The following is a 14,367-nucleotide window of genomic DNA, read 5'->3' as shown; positions in this document are numbered from 1 at the left end:
CAAATTGGTGACATAAGTAAAATAATAATGTCATAATCTTCGACTTATGACAAACAACTGCCAAATATAATATCTTGTATTATTTATTTATATATTTAAAAAGTGAACGGAACATTACAGTATAAGCAACTTATTGAACACATTTTTAAACATGTCAAAACCATTATTACATCGTTGTAATCGTTGCTTAAGTGCTGCATAGTTTACGTATAAATAATAAAAATAAAATACAAAAGCAACATTTAGAACTCGTTTTCTGTTCACGTTTAGTGAGGCGCATCACTTGAAGTACCAGGCTTATCTTCTACTTTTTCATTCCAAGGTTGCGTATCAGCGGTACCAAATACAATAAAAAATACTCCAGCTGCACAGTATGTAATTCCTCCAATAGCGAATACACTAGCCCATGCTTTACTACTGTTCTGCAACATAAATTCAAAATAATTTTAAGAGTGAAGTTTTGCTTACTTTATTACCCCAAAAATCGTAAGAATTGCCCCAGTAACAGAAGGAGCTATAAAAGCGGTAGAGCCACCAATAAAACTAATTATTCCAAAAATAGTTCCGGCAAAATTTGGAGATAAATCTGTAGGGTTTGCCAAGTTTGTAACGACAACCGCCCCATTCACGGACATGCTCAAAGTCAGTAAAGCAATTACTATAGGAGCATTACATCTTGCTAGGCCCATTAAACCCATCAGGATTCCAGGAACAATGTGAGCTTAAACAGTTCATAATTCCCGTTTTCTAAGAGTCAAAAACTGAAATAAGTCTCACATACATAACACTATAAAGGATTTCAAAATGATGACACGGCGAAACTTTTTTTTCTTCAAGAAATCTCCTAGAAATCCATAACCCAGTCCCAGGAAGAGTCTTATAAAGTGCGGCAGTGATGACCATATTCCTGAGCTCTACGATTTTTTAATTAATTACAACTGTTGAGTGTTATAAAAGTATGAATACTTTAATATCAAATCCAACATATTCCTTCATAAACTTAGGTACTGCAGTTATTTGAACGTTAAGTCCGTACAGATTACCAAAATGTAAAATACATAAAGTCCAAAACGGAAATGAGGTAAATATAGCTTTATAAGGTGCAACCGCCTTAAATTTTAGTTAAAGAATAAGTATTGTAAGTACTGTGATTTAAATAGGTTCTATAGTACCTTGGTTTTGGATACTTTACCCTCCTGAGATAATTTAATGTAGTTCAGTTCCTCTTCCGTGATCCATTTGTGCTGTTCAGGACTATCAAACGTTAGAAGCCCATAAATAATACAGAAACCAATGCACTGAATTGATACGACATGGAATCCTAAAAACAACATTCGTATTCCAATAAAAAATTTATATTTTTTAATTTACTAGCCCCAAGGCCATTTATAATGTCGGGTTACAACTCCGACAATTATCCAAGTTAAGCAGGTTCCTAAAGTATTACCCATCAGACATGACACAAATTTAGTTCTTTCTTGAGGAGGAGCCCATCTCCCAATAAGGCATTGTAAGGCCGGATAAACTAGACCCTGCAGACAGACAATTCATTTTATATTAAATAGACTTAGGAGATGTTTGAATACTGACTGCAAAAAGTCCAATTAGAAGGCGGAGTCCAAAAAAAAAACCCCAATGAACAGGAATGGCCCAAACAGAAATACTGTTTAACACCGCTGCAGCTGCTGTAGCTGCTTCAATCACCCAGTAAGGACCTAGCCATTCAGCTATAGCACCTCCTGGCAGACTTCCAATCATATAACCATAACCGTAAGCACCTAGTATCAATCCCTGCACGCTTTGATCCCATTCATATTTAGGACCTGTCTAAAAATATAGGTTTTGACGTATTGTTCTTTAGCATCAGAAACAAATACTAACATCTTCTTCATGTGCTGTGGTAGCGTTTGATATTAGTTTTTCATCTTTTTTACATTCAGCAATAAAACCACTCTTGACTTTAACCATGGCTGGTAAGCTGATAGATATGTTAGATCTAGTTGCATAATTGATGTAGGTTGATAAGAAAATCATTAGCATGATCAAGTATCGCGTGGGTATCTTCTGGCAACATGTTTTACAACAACCTTAAAGGTGATGAATAGGTAAATTCATCATATTAAATTTGTATAAGACTTACCCATTTCGTTAAATGTAAATAGTAAAATCTTGGATAGTTGTCACTTTAACATTCAGAGAACCCAGACATTGATTCCTGTCAGTTACAAAAATATGTAAATGTCAACTTTTACTAACGGTAAGTTCACATGTGCAGTAGTTGTGAAAATCGTAGGGTTGTTTACGGGGTTCTTTTAGATAAGTGAGGCTTTGAATAAACCCAACAGACTTTGTTCAATAATTACACAACACTAAAAAACACTTATAAACTACTAAAGTCACTTTTAAGTTTTAACTACTTTGCTCTTTTGCTTTCTTCGCCCTTTCTGTTTCCCTCAGCCTGTTGGAAATAAACGGTTTTATATTATTATTATAAAAGAACCATATAGTTAAATTCACTATTATTAAAAATTACTTTTTCAGTTTTAATTTATCATTTATTTTCAATTGTCGTTTTTTCCAATTATTGAAAACACTCGTAGAAGGAATGATATGTTTCTATCACGTGCGTAAAGTGCCTTCCCTGCACTCGACTGATGCCCAACCAACTACGCTCGTTTGGGCAACTTCAGTCAGCGTGCAGGGAAAGTATTACTTTCCGCACTTGTTCGGAAAATAACTATTAAAATATACTTCTAATAAGCCTGCATTTATCCCCTTAACAGTTAAGTCACAATCTTCCATGTTGAATAACCCATAATATTTTAAGATTTTACAAAAAACTTACATGGCTGAACCAAAATCTGTCGTCTGCTGGGGTGATTTCGATATCATCAAGTTCAACACGTTTAATTTAATATTTTCATGTTGTTACTACGTATTTTCTTGTTAATAAATAAAATTGTGTGTTTTCAGAAAATAATCTTGACATATACCCATCGTCATTCACGTAAAATATGCATTGGCAAAATGTTTCATTTAAGAAAATAATTTTGACTAAATAATTCTTGCGGTCTCAGGTATTTATTCGCAATCATTTTCCAAGCTAAGTTTTGCAAAGAACCACCCATGCACACCCGATAGAACTTGAACGTCTTGGAATTATAACCTATGAATATTACTTTAACAGTTAAAGCGTGAAATAATTTGACAGCACTTGTCACTAGGTTTTTAACATAAACAATTCCGTACGGATGGATTAAGTCCGACTCATTCATCAGTTCAAACGCTATTCATTTAAATCAAAATAAAAATGAAAAAGTTTATTTGACTTTATTAATAACAAATGTTTGAAACAAAACTTAGATTCTAAGCAATGTGCAGCAGTCTCACTGTATGATAACTCAAAGCAGAATATATCTTCAAATTCATATTGAACTAATTATTCAATTTAGTAGATTCATCATCCGACTTTGCCTCGTTGTTAAGTTCTTGATCTCTGGAATTCACTTCTTTGAACGACACAACTTCTTCAGCATTCTTCTCTGGTAGCTTTTCGTTCCAAGGTTGAATTTGTGATGTACCGAATAATATAAAGAACAATCCTGCACCTATGTAAACGCCTCCTCCAATAAGGAAGTTTTTAGACCATTGTTCAATTCCATTCTGTAAGTTTTGTATGTGTATTCTGTAATGTTTAATAAGTTATTGCAACTTACGTTTTTTCCTATTAGGGCACTGGTAACGGCAGGAGTGATAAACCCAGTAGTACCACCAATTAAGCTGATTATGCCAAATATACTTCCAGCAAAATTGGGTGCTAAATCCTGAGCATTTTGAAGGTTTGTTACAACAGCAGCGCCATTGATGGCCATACTGAAGATTAAGATTAGGACGGCACCTATGTGGTTACACCCAACCAAAGTCATACACATTAGAAGGACTCCAGGAATAATGTGAGCTGTAATTTAGACATTAAAATGCTTTTCTTAAATAAGCCTTAAAAATTACGTACAAAATAGGACAAAACTTTTTCTTGTAAGTGTGGGGCTCAGTTTAGTTTTTGACTTGAGGAGATCGCCTATGTAACCATATCCCATTCCGGCAAACATTCTCACTAAATGTGGTAGTGAGGCTAGACCTCCGGAAGCCTTAAAGTTTTTTTTTTTTGTTAGCAAGTTAGTAATTATAGGTACAAAACAGAGTAATTTGGGCTTGGTTTGATGATCACGATATATTTATAGTTCAACACTTATATTGGTTTAAATTTTACACCACGTATACATAAACATGTTACTTGTGATAGTTTATTAGAAGTATCCTGAGAAAAGTTTAGTATACAGCGTACTGCATCTGAACTCCGTCACTGATCTGAACTGCTTACTAGTTTAATTATTTTCTAGTTGGACATTATGCTCGATTTATACCTCCATATTGAAAAAATAAATTAAATTTAAATTACATGTTAAATGAAAATTAATGTGGTTTATATTTTTCAAGATATGCTAAAGGACATAGATGTTGATTTTTGACTTTGACATATTTTAGACATATTCTAATCTAAAGAGGGTGAAAGATTCATGATTTCATTGATGAGAAAGTTCAGCTATAAAAAAATATAATTATTTGTAAAATTAATAGCTATTTTTGTACCAAAGGCGTTAGAGAGAACATACTTTCCTGAAGGACGTAACAAAATTATACTCCCTCCCTAACGCCTGTGGAGCATACAATGTTTTATGTTTCACCTAATTCAGAAATTATTTACTGTTTCTGGCAATGAAAATCAAAGAAACTTGTGAGCTCACGAATTTTTAATTACTAATGTAAAATGTCAGTTGTCATGGTGGCTTAATTCCTAGACTTTGCCTTTGTCATGTGATGGTCAACATTCGAGAATCGAATTGTCATGTTAAGAAAAATTACGACGCTGTCTTGGAGGAATTAAAAAATGTTAATGGTACAGAGTGTTTTAAAAGTTTCTTTAAATTTCTACTACTTAGTAGAAGTAAGTGTTAATTACCTTGATGTCGAAACCAATTACTTGAACCATAAATTTAGGAGCTCCGGTAATTTGGAGATATAAGCCCCACAAGTTACCAAAATGCAATATACATAAAGCCCAGAACGGCAGTGAAGTAAACATTTTCAAATACGGTGGAACAGCCTAAAAGTAAGAATATTTTAAATGAAGTTAAATTAAAATTGTAACTTACTTACTTTTCCTTTGCTAATAGTTTTAGACTGAGATTCTTTAATATAGTTTTTCTCCTCTTCAGTGATCCATTTGTGTTGATCTGGGCTGTCAGCTGCCACAATCCAAAATATAATACAAAACGCGGCAATTTGTATAGTGAGAAAGTGGAATCCCCAGTCCCATCCTGCTGCTGCAGTGATAGCACCAACCAGAATAAACGTCAAACAGGTTCCCAAAGTATTGCCCATCAACGCACTTACAAATTTACCCTTTTCGGCTGGGGGAGCCCATCGGGCAATCAAACATTGTAAAGCTGGATAGACTGGACCCTAAAGACGTGCTTTGGCTTTGGTGAAACACTGTCATTCCTAATACACTTGAGGTAACTTACAGCCATTAATCCAATAATAAACCGGAAAAATATGAGAAATCCGAAGTGCCATTGAGCACCCCATACTGACAGGGAATTGAAAATGGCGGTGACAATTTGAGTGTAGAAAATTGTGTTAAATGGTCCGAGCCATTCGGCTATGAAACCTCCTGGAGCGCTGGAGATAACGTATCCCCAGAAATAGGATCCAATGATTAGTCCTTGGATAGATTCGTCCCAATCGTAACGTGGTCCGTACTGAAATAGAAATTGATATAAGTGGACCACATGTAAAATCGGTATTTTATGTGTTTGTTGATAATAACTCGAAAATAGTATATTGTACAACAAGGGTGAATAAGATGTCCTTATCGTACAAGGACGAAAGTTTGACGAGGACGAGGGTGATATGGACAATTCGCCCGATTTTTACAGGCTATTTTTTCTACGACTAATTAGAATTACTTACCAATGTTTTGTTTGAAACGTTCCCGTATTTACATTATCACTTTTGACGCAGCCAAAGTTTGACCGGTGTCCCGGATTGTCACCGTGTGACAGCTGATTAACTTAGTCTTTTAGGTTGAGGTGTTGAATGGATTTGATTCATTGCAAATTGTAAGTTCATATCAATTGCTTTATCATATAATAAAGTAGATGTTTTTACTCTTTAATTGAACACTAACTGAAACTTGAACGGCTTTTTCATTGCCTCAAAACATAAACCAAAATGCAATGTTTTGATGCCAATTGTCAGTGAGGATGACAATCAAACAAATTATTTTGTTAGGATCAAGATTAGTAATTAGTCTATTTTATATCGCACGCTGAAAATTGTCTGTGATTGGCCTATTTCATATCGCACGCTGATCCGTTCTCTAAACTGTTAAGGAATTAACCAATATCCGTATAGGAATCCGTAAAATTGTTTTAACAAATAAACCCACCGTATTTTTCACCGAAAACAAACTAAAGGCTATTTACTTTGAAGAACAGAGTAGGGGTTGATTAAATTGGATACAACTAGGTATGTAAATATAGATAGACTTAGTGGGTATTATTGTAATAAATCTCTAGTTAGTGGGCATCATGGAAGAACGCTCTAGCGAATGACTGCCTTTTGTGTAACCCCTTGAAGTTTGCATAAATATCTATTTATTTATTTATTATTATTTGTTGCCATAAACCCCATTCATTATTGATTAGCAACTTGCATTGGGTTGAGCAGTTCTTCCAAGTTTACGCCACCAATAAAGACAAATGCACATGATTCAATTATTGGGTCGTGAAATTGCCACGCATTCAATTCTGCTAACAATCGTTAGGTACGAGTAAAGATTGTTATTGTTATTTTTTAACAATGTGATCACTGTATTACTAGACATGTTGTTCGGTCTTTAACAACATATTTGACATTCTTGATAGTTAACAATGACCGAGATTCAAGAGTCTATTACGGTGACTATATCCCGCATAAAAATATACTGCTATGTACGCAGCATAATGATAAAGAAGTTTTATTTTTAACAATGCAAAGTATTATAATTAAATACACAGTTGGTATAATATGTTGCATTAGAGATTGCTCCTCAGCTGATTGCTACCAAAATTCGTTGCTCTGGTAGCAATCAACCGAGCAGTCAATTAATTGCTCTTCTTTTACGCAATCAACGTAAAGATATACAGCAGATGCTCTCAGAGAATGGTTTGTAATTTTTTTTACATCTATACCCGCATCTTTACCTGCATTTTGGGTCCATGTGCTTATGATGTTTCGGACAACTGTAATTATTCCTTGGCTATACGACGAATTAGGTGTCAACAAAAAGCGTTCACAATGACTTTATCTTTTCGCTTTTTAATGTATTTGTTGAACAATCTTACAAGGCATAAGGGTGAGCCTTACGCCCTGTAAAATTGTAAGATTATTTAGAGCTAACCTTTAGTTTTTCAGCTATACTGGAAGAAAGCTCTTCTCTCTTGGAGTTTCTTGCTTCCCTAGCGGTTTTGAAGTCTATGTCTTCAAATGAGTTGATTTTTTGTTTGTGTCCTTCAAAGTAGTTTGCAAATATTAAATTTGTTTATTAATTAACATTAATTGCAATGATAAGATAATTGGAAATACAGTGAGTGATTTTTTTTTAATATTTATGTAACGACTTATTTGCTTACTTATTATAAAACAGCAAATATACAAAGCCAAAGATACAGTAGACTACTAATTCATGGTATAAATTATCATTTATGCTACCTGGAATATCTACTAACAAAAAACGAAAAGGTTTATTATGCAACTTTTTGCAAATTATATTTAATTGAACCTACATATTTGTTCATGCAAGAGAAATAAAATTTGCATTAGGTGTCTAAGATATAGATTAATAATTGTATGATAATCTTCGCAACCGTAAGAGGTGCGAAATGGGTTAAATTAGGAAAAAGTAACGCAATCAAAGAGCGTAACCTTTTTTTTTAAAAAAAAAACAAGTTTTTTTTAAATTTTATCGAAAAGCTGTAGAACTGTTATTATTGAGCTTTTGAAAAGTGTTATAGTTAGAGTGGCTTATTCCATTATACCAAAATGCTAAACACGTCCTATATTTTAAAATTCTATTATTTATGTATGGCGAAAAGCAAAGTAAAATGTGATAACGGAACAATGTACTTAATACAGGGTGGTCCAGTTTTAAATGTCAAATGCTTCTTAAGAAAGATAGACTTTAGATAGACCTCAAATTTCAGTTTAAAAAAATCGTTTTTTTGTCATAACTGTCAGACCGTTGGAGCAATTTTGATCAAATTTGGAACAAGCGCAAATTAATACTCATTATGTGACGTTAATGATGTTAGTCAAATTTGCGTAGATATAAGGGGATGGTTTTTATTTTCCTGCCTTATATTCTACGTCACTGAACATTTTTAAAAAATTACACTTTTTTCTAAATTTATTGTCCAATTTGGAAAAGAAAGTAGGTATTTCTTGTAAAATTCTAATTTGAAACTTCGTCTACGAGATAATTGAGTTATTACGTTTTAAAACCAAAAAAAAACTGATATCTGGGCAGGCAAAGATTGGATAGTATATTTTATAAAAATTGAACTGCAACAGTGGTTTGTCCTTCAAAAAATAAGTAGACATGAATTTGTTCCCAGGAAGATAAAGCCCTGCCAAGTTCAGGTTCAAAAATTGTGTTTTTTTGTCATAATTCTGAGACCGTTGAAGCAATTTAGATCAACTTTGGTACAAGTACTTATAAAGTTCGTACTCATTACTTGACGAAAGTAACTTTGGCTGTTCGTGTCGATACAAGACAGTTGGTTCACTTATTTTAAGCTACATTAATTTTTGTTTTTTAATTGTATCTTCCTTAGGAAAAGTTTTTCAGCAAAATGTCATAATGCATATCAACTTATTTTTTGATGGACGGATAGTGGATTATTGTCATTTTATTTATCACATTTAAAACAGTATTTTTTTATCTCATTGATACGTCATTCTATTTTACTTATATTTTTGCTATCAACTATACTTACATCGTCCAAGGGTTTTGGAGTTCTACTCAACGTGCTATTAAAGGATGCTAAATTCCTTTTGCATTCAGGTATACTGACTGTCTTATTTTTATCTTTAGATCCCGATATCATGGAAGTGATACTAATGGACATATTGCTTCTAGTTGTGTAGTTGATGTAAGTTGAAGCAAACACCATCACAGCGATCCAGAATCGAATAGGAATTTTCGGTAGTCCTGCAATATAAAAAAAAACATCAGTTACATAAAGGAATTACACATCCTTGGCATATCAAATCAATTATCAATAGCAGCATTTTTAAATAAGACAAACTAAAAATAAAATGTTTACAATAACAGCGTTACGTAATCTGTATAGTTATTTTTCACATGGTAACTCGAGGTTAGTTTAAGTCAAGGAATATAAAAATGATAAAACTGTATCAGAGATAAATTTGAATTTAGGAGGATTAGATTAATTTGCTCGCTTGTTTGCCGGTTAATGGCTGCGTTACATTAATAGTAATTGCCGATAAATATTATTCACTTTTATGACGCTTGTAACTCATGTAGTTTTGATTAATAAACAAGTGCATATGCGTGAAGTTCTAAATTAAAATGTTAATTTGGTGTTCATGGCATCTACAAAGTAGTAGCCGGATGTTAATAAACAACTGGCGTTTTACCACCTTTTCGGATATACTTTAATAATAATTAATTTTTGATTGCATTTCTCAAACTTTTGATATTGATTTACTGTGAGGTACACAATTTTAAATTAACCGTATAACAAGCATTCAATTGATTTTTAACTCGTCTTAGGTTAGCTGTCGATACGTCCCTTGATCTTCAATTTAAATTTTATCAAATAACGAATGCGATTGACCGCAAATGAAGAGGAAATAGCTCAAATTAAGTTTGGTTCAGACTGTGACAATACAGATTGAAAAGGTCACAGTCTGTACTACACTTAACTTAAGCTAGGCTTAAAGTAAGACGGTGCAAATGAGGGTAACTTAAGAAAGTTAACAGTTGACCAACTTCTTAATTTAACTTACCGTTTGACAGATATTGGGTGCTTCTCAGAAATCGTACTTTTCTTCAAAACCTGGTGCATTATTTTTTATTTCTAAAATACATTTCTACAGCAACTTTTCGCTTAGAATCCAGTAGTGTAAATAGTTTTTTTCTAATAGACACGGTTTTTGAGATACGCACAAAAAAATCGTTAGAAAGAAATTTTTTTTAAATATCAAGTGTTATACATAGATGCATGTCATTAGGATGGTAATTTTAGGATCTTTTCAAAAATTTAATAATATACAGGGTGTTCCATTTAAAAAAACTATTTTTATGTGCGTAGCTTAGAAATGGTGTCCAATAGAATACAAAATTTACTACTGGATTCTACGCAAAAAGTTGCTGTACAAATGTATTTTCAGAAATAAAAAATAACGCACCTGGAAGGCGTTAACCCAACGGATTTTGTCATTAAGTTTTCTATCAAATTTGAGCTTCAGACATCGACATCAGTTGTCGCCTATCTCTATTAATAAAAGCACTTCCCATTTAAATGCGTCCAATTTGGCCCACCCTGTACACACATGTGCAAGGACGGCTACATTGGGCCTATTATGCTGTTCAAGTCCGGACAACAGTAAGAAAATAGATTTAAAAATTGTTTGCAAGGTTTCTGGAAAATATACAGAAAATGTTTCGTTGTGTGTTAAAAGTTGAATTTTTAATGCATTTGTAGAAAATAGCATGTTTCCTAAAAGTGGTCAAAATATGACTTGTACACACGATGGCTGGATATGCACTTGGGCACTAGGCAAATTGGACATGACACTTTGCCCAAGAGTAAAAAAATAGTATATTACATACCCAGGTGGAAAGTGTTTGATTGCTGCCGAGAAATCAGGTAGTTTATCTCGAGAGAGAAATTAAACTTTCTACCGTGGTTTGTATACTATTTTATCTTCTACCCGGGTGAAAAGTAAAAGCAGGTAATTTTCATCTTTCCACCTGGGTTACACATAAGAAATAACGTTATTACATACCTGGTTGAAAATAAAATATTTTTTTACGTGCCTGCTCATGGTTTCATCAGCAGTACTTTGTGTGTTTATTTGAATTATATTTTTGAAAATATTCCACACATACCCAAATATGTTGACAAGTGTGCTGAACAAGAAGAAAGATTTGTCATGGTATTTATTATAAGACATTTTTATTTCCTGCTTCACGCTAAAGACTTTCCAACCAGCTAATATTAAGCAATACCACTCTTTATAACTAGAATCACACAGTTTTCTTGAAACCAAAACAAGTATCACATAGACATTATTTACGCATTAATAAGATACTTGTGTTTATCCACTCTATGATCAAGTTGCTATTGCACGAGATTATTCCGCCTTTTTGTGATACCAAGGACGCCAAATATTAATTACCTAGATTAGATCGTTCCGGATAACACTATGTATCATCATGTGCTGAGTGTACTATCAGTTATAAATAATAATATAAATAATTTGATAATTTATTACATTATATTTATAATTAATTAATTCTTTAAGAGATGCTAGTTTATTAAAATAATTAATTTGTTACGTAATTAGAGGAGATCAACTAGCTGAAATACCATTAAAAGCGCGTCTAAAAATATGCATAATAAGTATTATCTCAATTGTAAAACAATTTGTGGGTTTAAAAGCAAGAAAAACACTTTTAATTGAAAGCGCATTTTAATAATATCAAGTGGAACAAACGTGTGTGCTAAGATAATATAATAGACGGAAAAAAATCTGTTAAATTCAAGGCTCTGGAAGGTGCGTTATCAATATAGGGGTAAAGGGCGCAAAAGGTCAAAGAAGGATAAATGAACAAAGCTATTTTTTCATATAAAAGAATATAACTTTTGAAAGTAAGTTCTCACCCATTGTGTTTTTCCTCTGGAACTATTTTGGTTCACTACAAATAGGAATAACAATATGTTCCTTGATTCTTAGAAGTTTTTCACTGGAACTCTAAATTGCACAACTTTTCCACACCTTACTAACTCATAAAACACATGTATTCAAAAACAAATATGATCACTGATACTAGTCCTCATGATGTACTGGTAAAACTCATTTACACAAAATAATCTAAGTAAATAGTCCAACTAAGTACACAAAAGTAAAAATAAATTAGCGCACTGTATTTAGCCGACTCTGGTTAAAAAACACGCGGTTAATAAACACGTATTTGCAAGACCAAGGCTGCGCTGGAAATACAAAGATCACTACTGACTTAAACGTGTGCGATATACTAAATGAATTGGAAATAAACAATAATTATTTCAAGAGACATCGGTGAAGTTCGCGCGCGGAATATCATCTAAAAATATAAACGATGGGAACAGGGAACGTATTCATTGATTTGAAGCAGCTGCGTATCGAAGCTTTCAACTTAAAAGCTCACGGAGTACTATAGCAAGTCCCCTTAAGGGTGAGTCGTCAGGCATATACGAACGAAGGACGAAAGACACTGAAAAGATAACAGTGGATATGGCACGACCGTTCGACCGTTGTATCAAGTTACCAAAAAGGAAGTAGATAACGGCGCTTTTTTAAAAACAGTATTGACTTATTAGTATTGCAATTTATTACGCCAGTTTTTAGATATTTAAACAACCAAATAGGTAAAAAATGTATTGACATATTTTAATATACCTACTAGTGTTAGAATTGTAAATAAACATGTATTGCCAAAGATATACCAACTTATTTATTTACTTACAGTGTGTCCCAAATTGGTGATGCATGTATTGGGATCTCGAAAACGGTAAGAGCTACAGAGTCGGTTAAATGGGGAAAGTTTTAGAGAACTTTATGTTAAACTTATTTCCGGTTTCCACATTAAATTATCTTTTTCCGTTTTCCGGAAAATTGGGAAAACCTCAGAGGCTGCATTTTAAACACTCTTTAACGAAGCCAAAGAGAATTTTGAAACTTTTTGAAGACATTAGGCACTTTTTTACGTAGAACACGATGACGTAATTAGAAAAAATCTATCGTCATTGGTTTCCGAGATGATAACTTTGTAAATTCTTATGGCCGCCTTCAAGATGGCGTCCTCTATAAACCAACCACATTTTAAAAAATTTGCAATAAATTTCGTAAACGACCCAACCAAACTGGCGAAACGTATAGGTAGATATATTGACAAAGACTCAGAAATAGGAGGAAAATACTTTTTTTTTCAAGCGGTCTAAAATAAGCCTATTGTGTACCTGTACTGCCGGAGTAGAAAGGCTATTTCATATCCTAGGAGGTAAAAAATAATGTTCAGAACTTGATCCAGACTAAAAGCGTTGCATTTAGAAAAAAGCAGATGAAATTAATGCAACACTTACTTTGCTTTGATTGGCTTGTCAGGCTTGGCTCTGCAATACAATCCTTTCATGTTCTTATTCTGAAATACAGTTTTCCTGAAGGTGTCAGATCTAAATTTGTGATCAAATTCAAAATCAGCATAAACAAACGGACTGACACAAAAAGACAAAAACTGATTGACACAACACGGCTAATACGATAACAACACGAAGCTATTTCCAAAGTTGTCTAACAGAGGGCGTATCATGGCTGTCTAGCGTCATCTGTCGATTACGGTTACGCGCTCCGAATTTACACGGAAAGCGGTTCTTGAAAATAGGCTTTCAAAAATGTTATCGGCCATTTGCTCTGGTTTTCTAACTTCAAATCTCCGTTGTTCTATGAGAATGATATTTTTTCAGTAACCGTTATATATGTATATTTACCAGTCCGAATTAATCGGTTAACCTGGCTAGGAAACGATACACATCCTATGTTTACCTATTACGCTTTCACTGTATCATCTGTCAAAAATCGTGATGTCCATGGCACACTAATTCAAAATTCAAACACCTTGTACTAATACTATTAATTGCGTTGTTGTATTGTCAAATAAAGTTTCAGTGAAGCACCGCCTTCTTTACAAGAAAGCCTAGAATCACCGCCTTCTTTACAAGAAAGCCTAGAATGTCACTTTTAATGGCGGCGTTATCGGATATTTTTTTGTACACAAACCTATGGAGATGCAGTAGAAAATATGTTTTTTTTTATTTTTTCGTTTAGTTGATTAGAAGTTGTGAGTAAAAAATCAAAGAACGCTTCATTCCTGATCCAAATATGTATAGATATGGCTTTTTATATCCAATAAAGTCCAGCCAAAGCAAGTTTGGTTAGAACCCTTTGTCTTGGAAAGTACAACAAACTAATGTAAAA

The 14,367-nt window shown here is 33.4% G+C and overlaps 2 protein-coding genes across 4 annotated transcripts; both read right to left on the bottom strand.

Moving 5' to 3' along the window:
- Positions 1 to 67: 67 nt before the first annotated feature.
- Positions 68 to 2,462, bottom strand: LOC145724751 (sialin-like). 2 transcript variants are annotated; one of them, XM_081973177.1, is made up of 9 exons: positions 2,141 to 2,462; positions 1,882 to 2,087; positions 1,591 to 1,827; positions 1,376 to 1,532; positions 1,173 to 1,321; positions 967 to 1,110; positions 782 to 914; positions 477 to 721; positions 68 to 422 (listed from the first exon to the last, which is right to left on the bottom strand). In XM_081973177.1, the coding sequence occupies exons 1-9, from the start codon at positions 2,142 to 2,144 to the stop codon at positions 267 to 269; spliced, it is 1,431 nt and encodes a 476-aa protein (XP_081829303.1). In that variant the 5' UTR covers positions 2,145 to 2,462; the 3' UTR covers positions 68 to 266. The 2 variants fall into 2 exon arrangements, with proteins under 2 accessions (XP_081829303.1, XP_081829311.1); XM_081973185.1 differs by lacking the exon at positions 2,141 to 2,462 and having other exon boundaries at positions 1,591 to 1,823; positions 1,882 to 2,006.
- Positions 2,463 to 3,311: 849 nt separating this feature from the next.
- Positions 3,312 to 12,578, bottom strand: LOC145724740 (sialin-like). Of its 2 annotated transcripts, none has more exons than XM_081973164.1 (8): positions 12,015 to 12,578; positions 9,099 to 9,313; positions 5,586 to 5,822; positions 5,218 to 5,523; positions 5,021 to 5,164; positions 4,013 to 4,148; positions 3,717 to 3,958; positions 3,312 to 3,663 (listed from the first exon to the last, which is right to left on the bottom strand). In XM_081973164.1, the coding sequence occupies exons 1-8, from the start codon at positions 12,016 to 12,018 to the stop codon at positions 3,436 to 3,438; spliced, it is 1,512 nt and encodes a 503-aa protein (XP_081829290.1). In that variant the 5' UTR covers positions 12,019 to 12,578; the 3' UTR covers positions 3,312 to 3,435. The 2 variants fall into 2 exon arrangements, with proteins under 2 accessions (XP_081829290.1, XP_081829280.1); XM_081973154.1 differs by lacking the exon at positions 12,015 to 12,578 and adding an exon at positions 11,240 to 11,300.
- Positions 12,579 to 14,367: the final 1,789 nt, after the last annotated feature.

The sequence above is a fragment of the Ips typographus genome, linkage group LG1 (genome assembly GCF_016097725.1).
Source record: "Ips typographus isolate SLU linkage group LG1, UJ_Ityp_2.0, whole genome shotgun sequence".
Lineage (NCBI taxonomy): Eukaryota > Metazoa > Arthropoda > Insecta > Coleoptera > Curculionidae > Ips > Ips typographus.
Note: the sequence above shows the minus strand (reverse complement) of the source record. Positions and strands in the feature narration are given on the sequence as shown.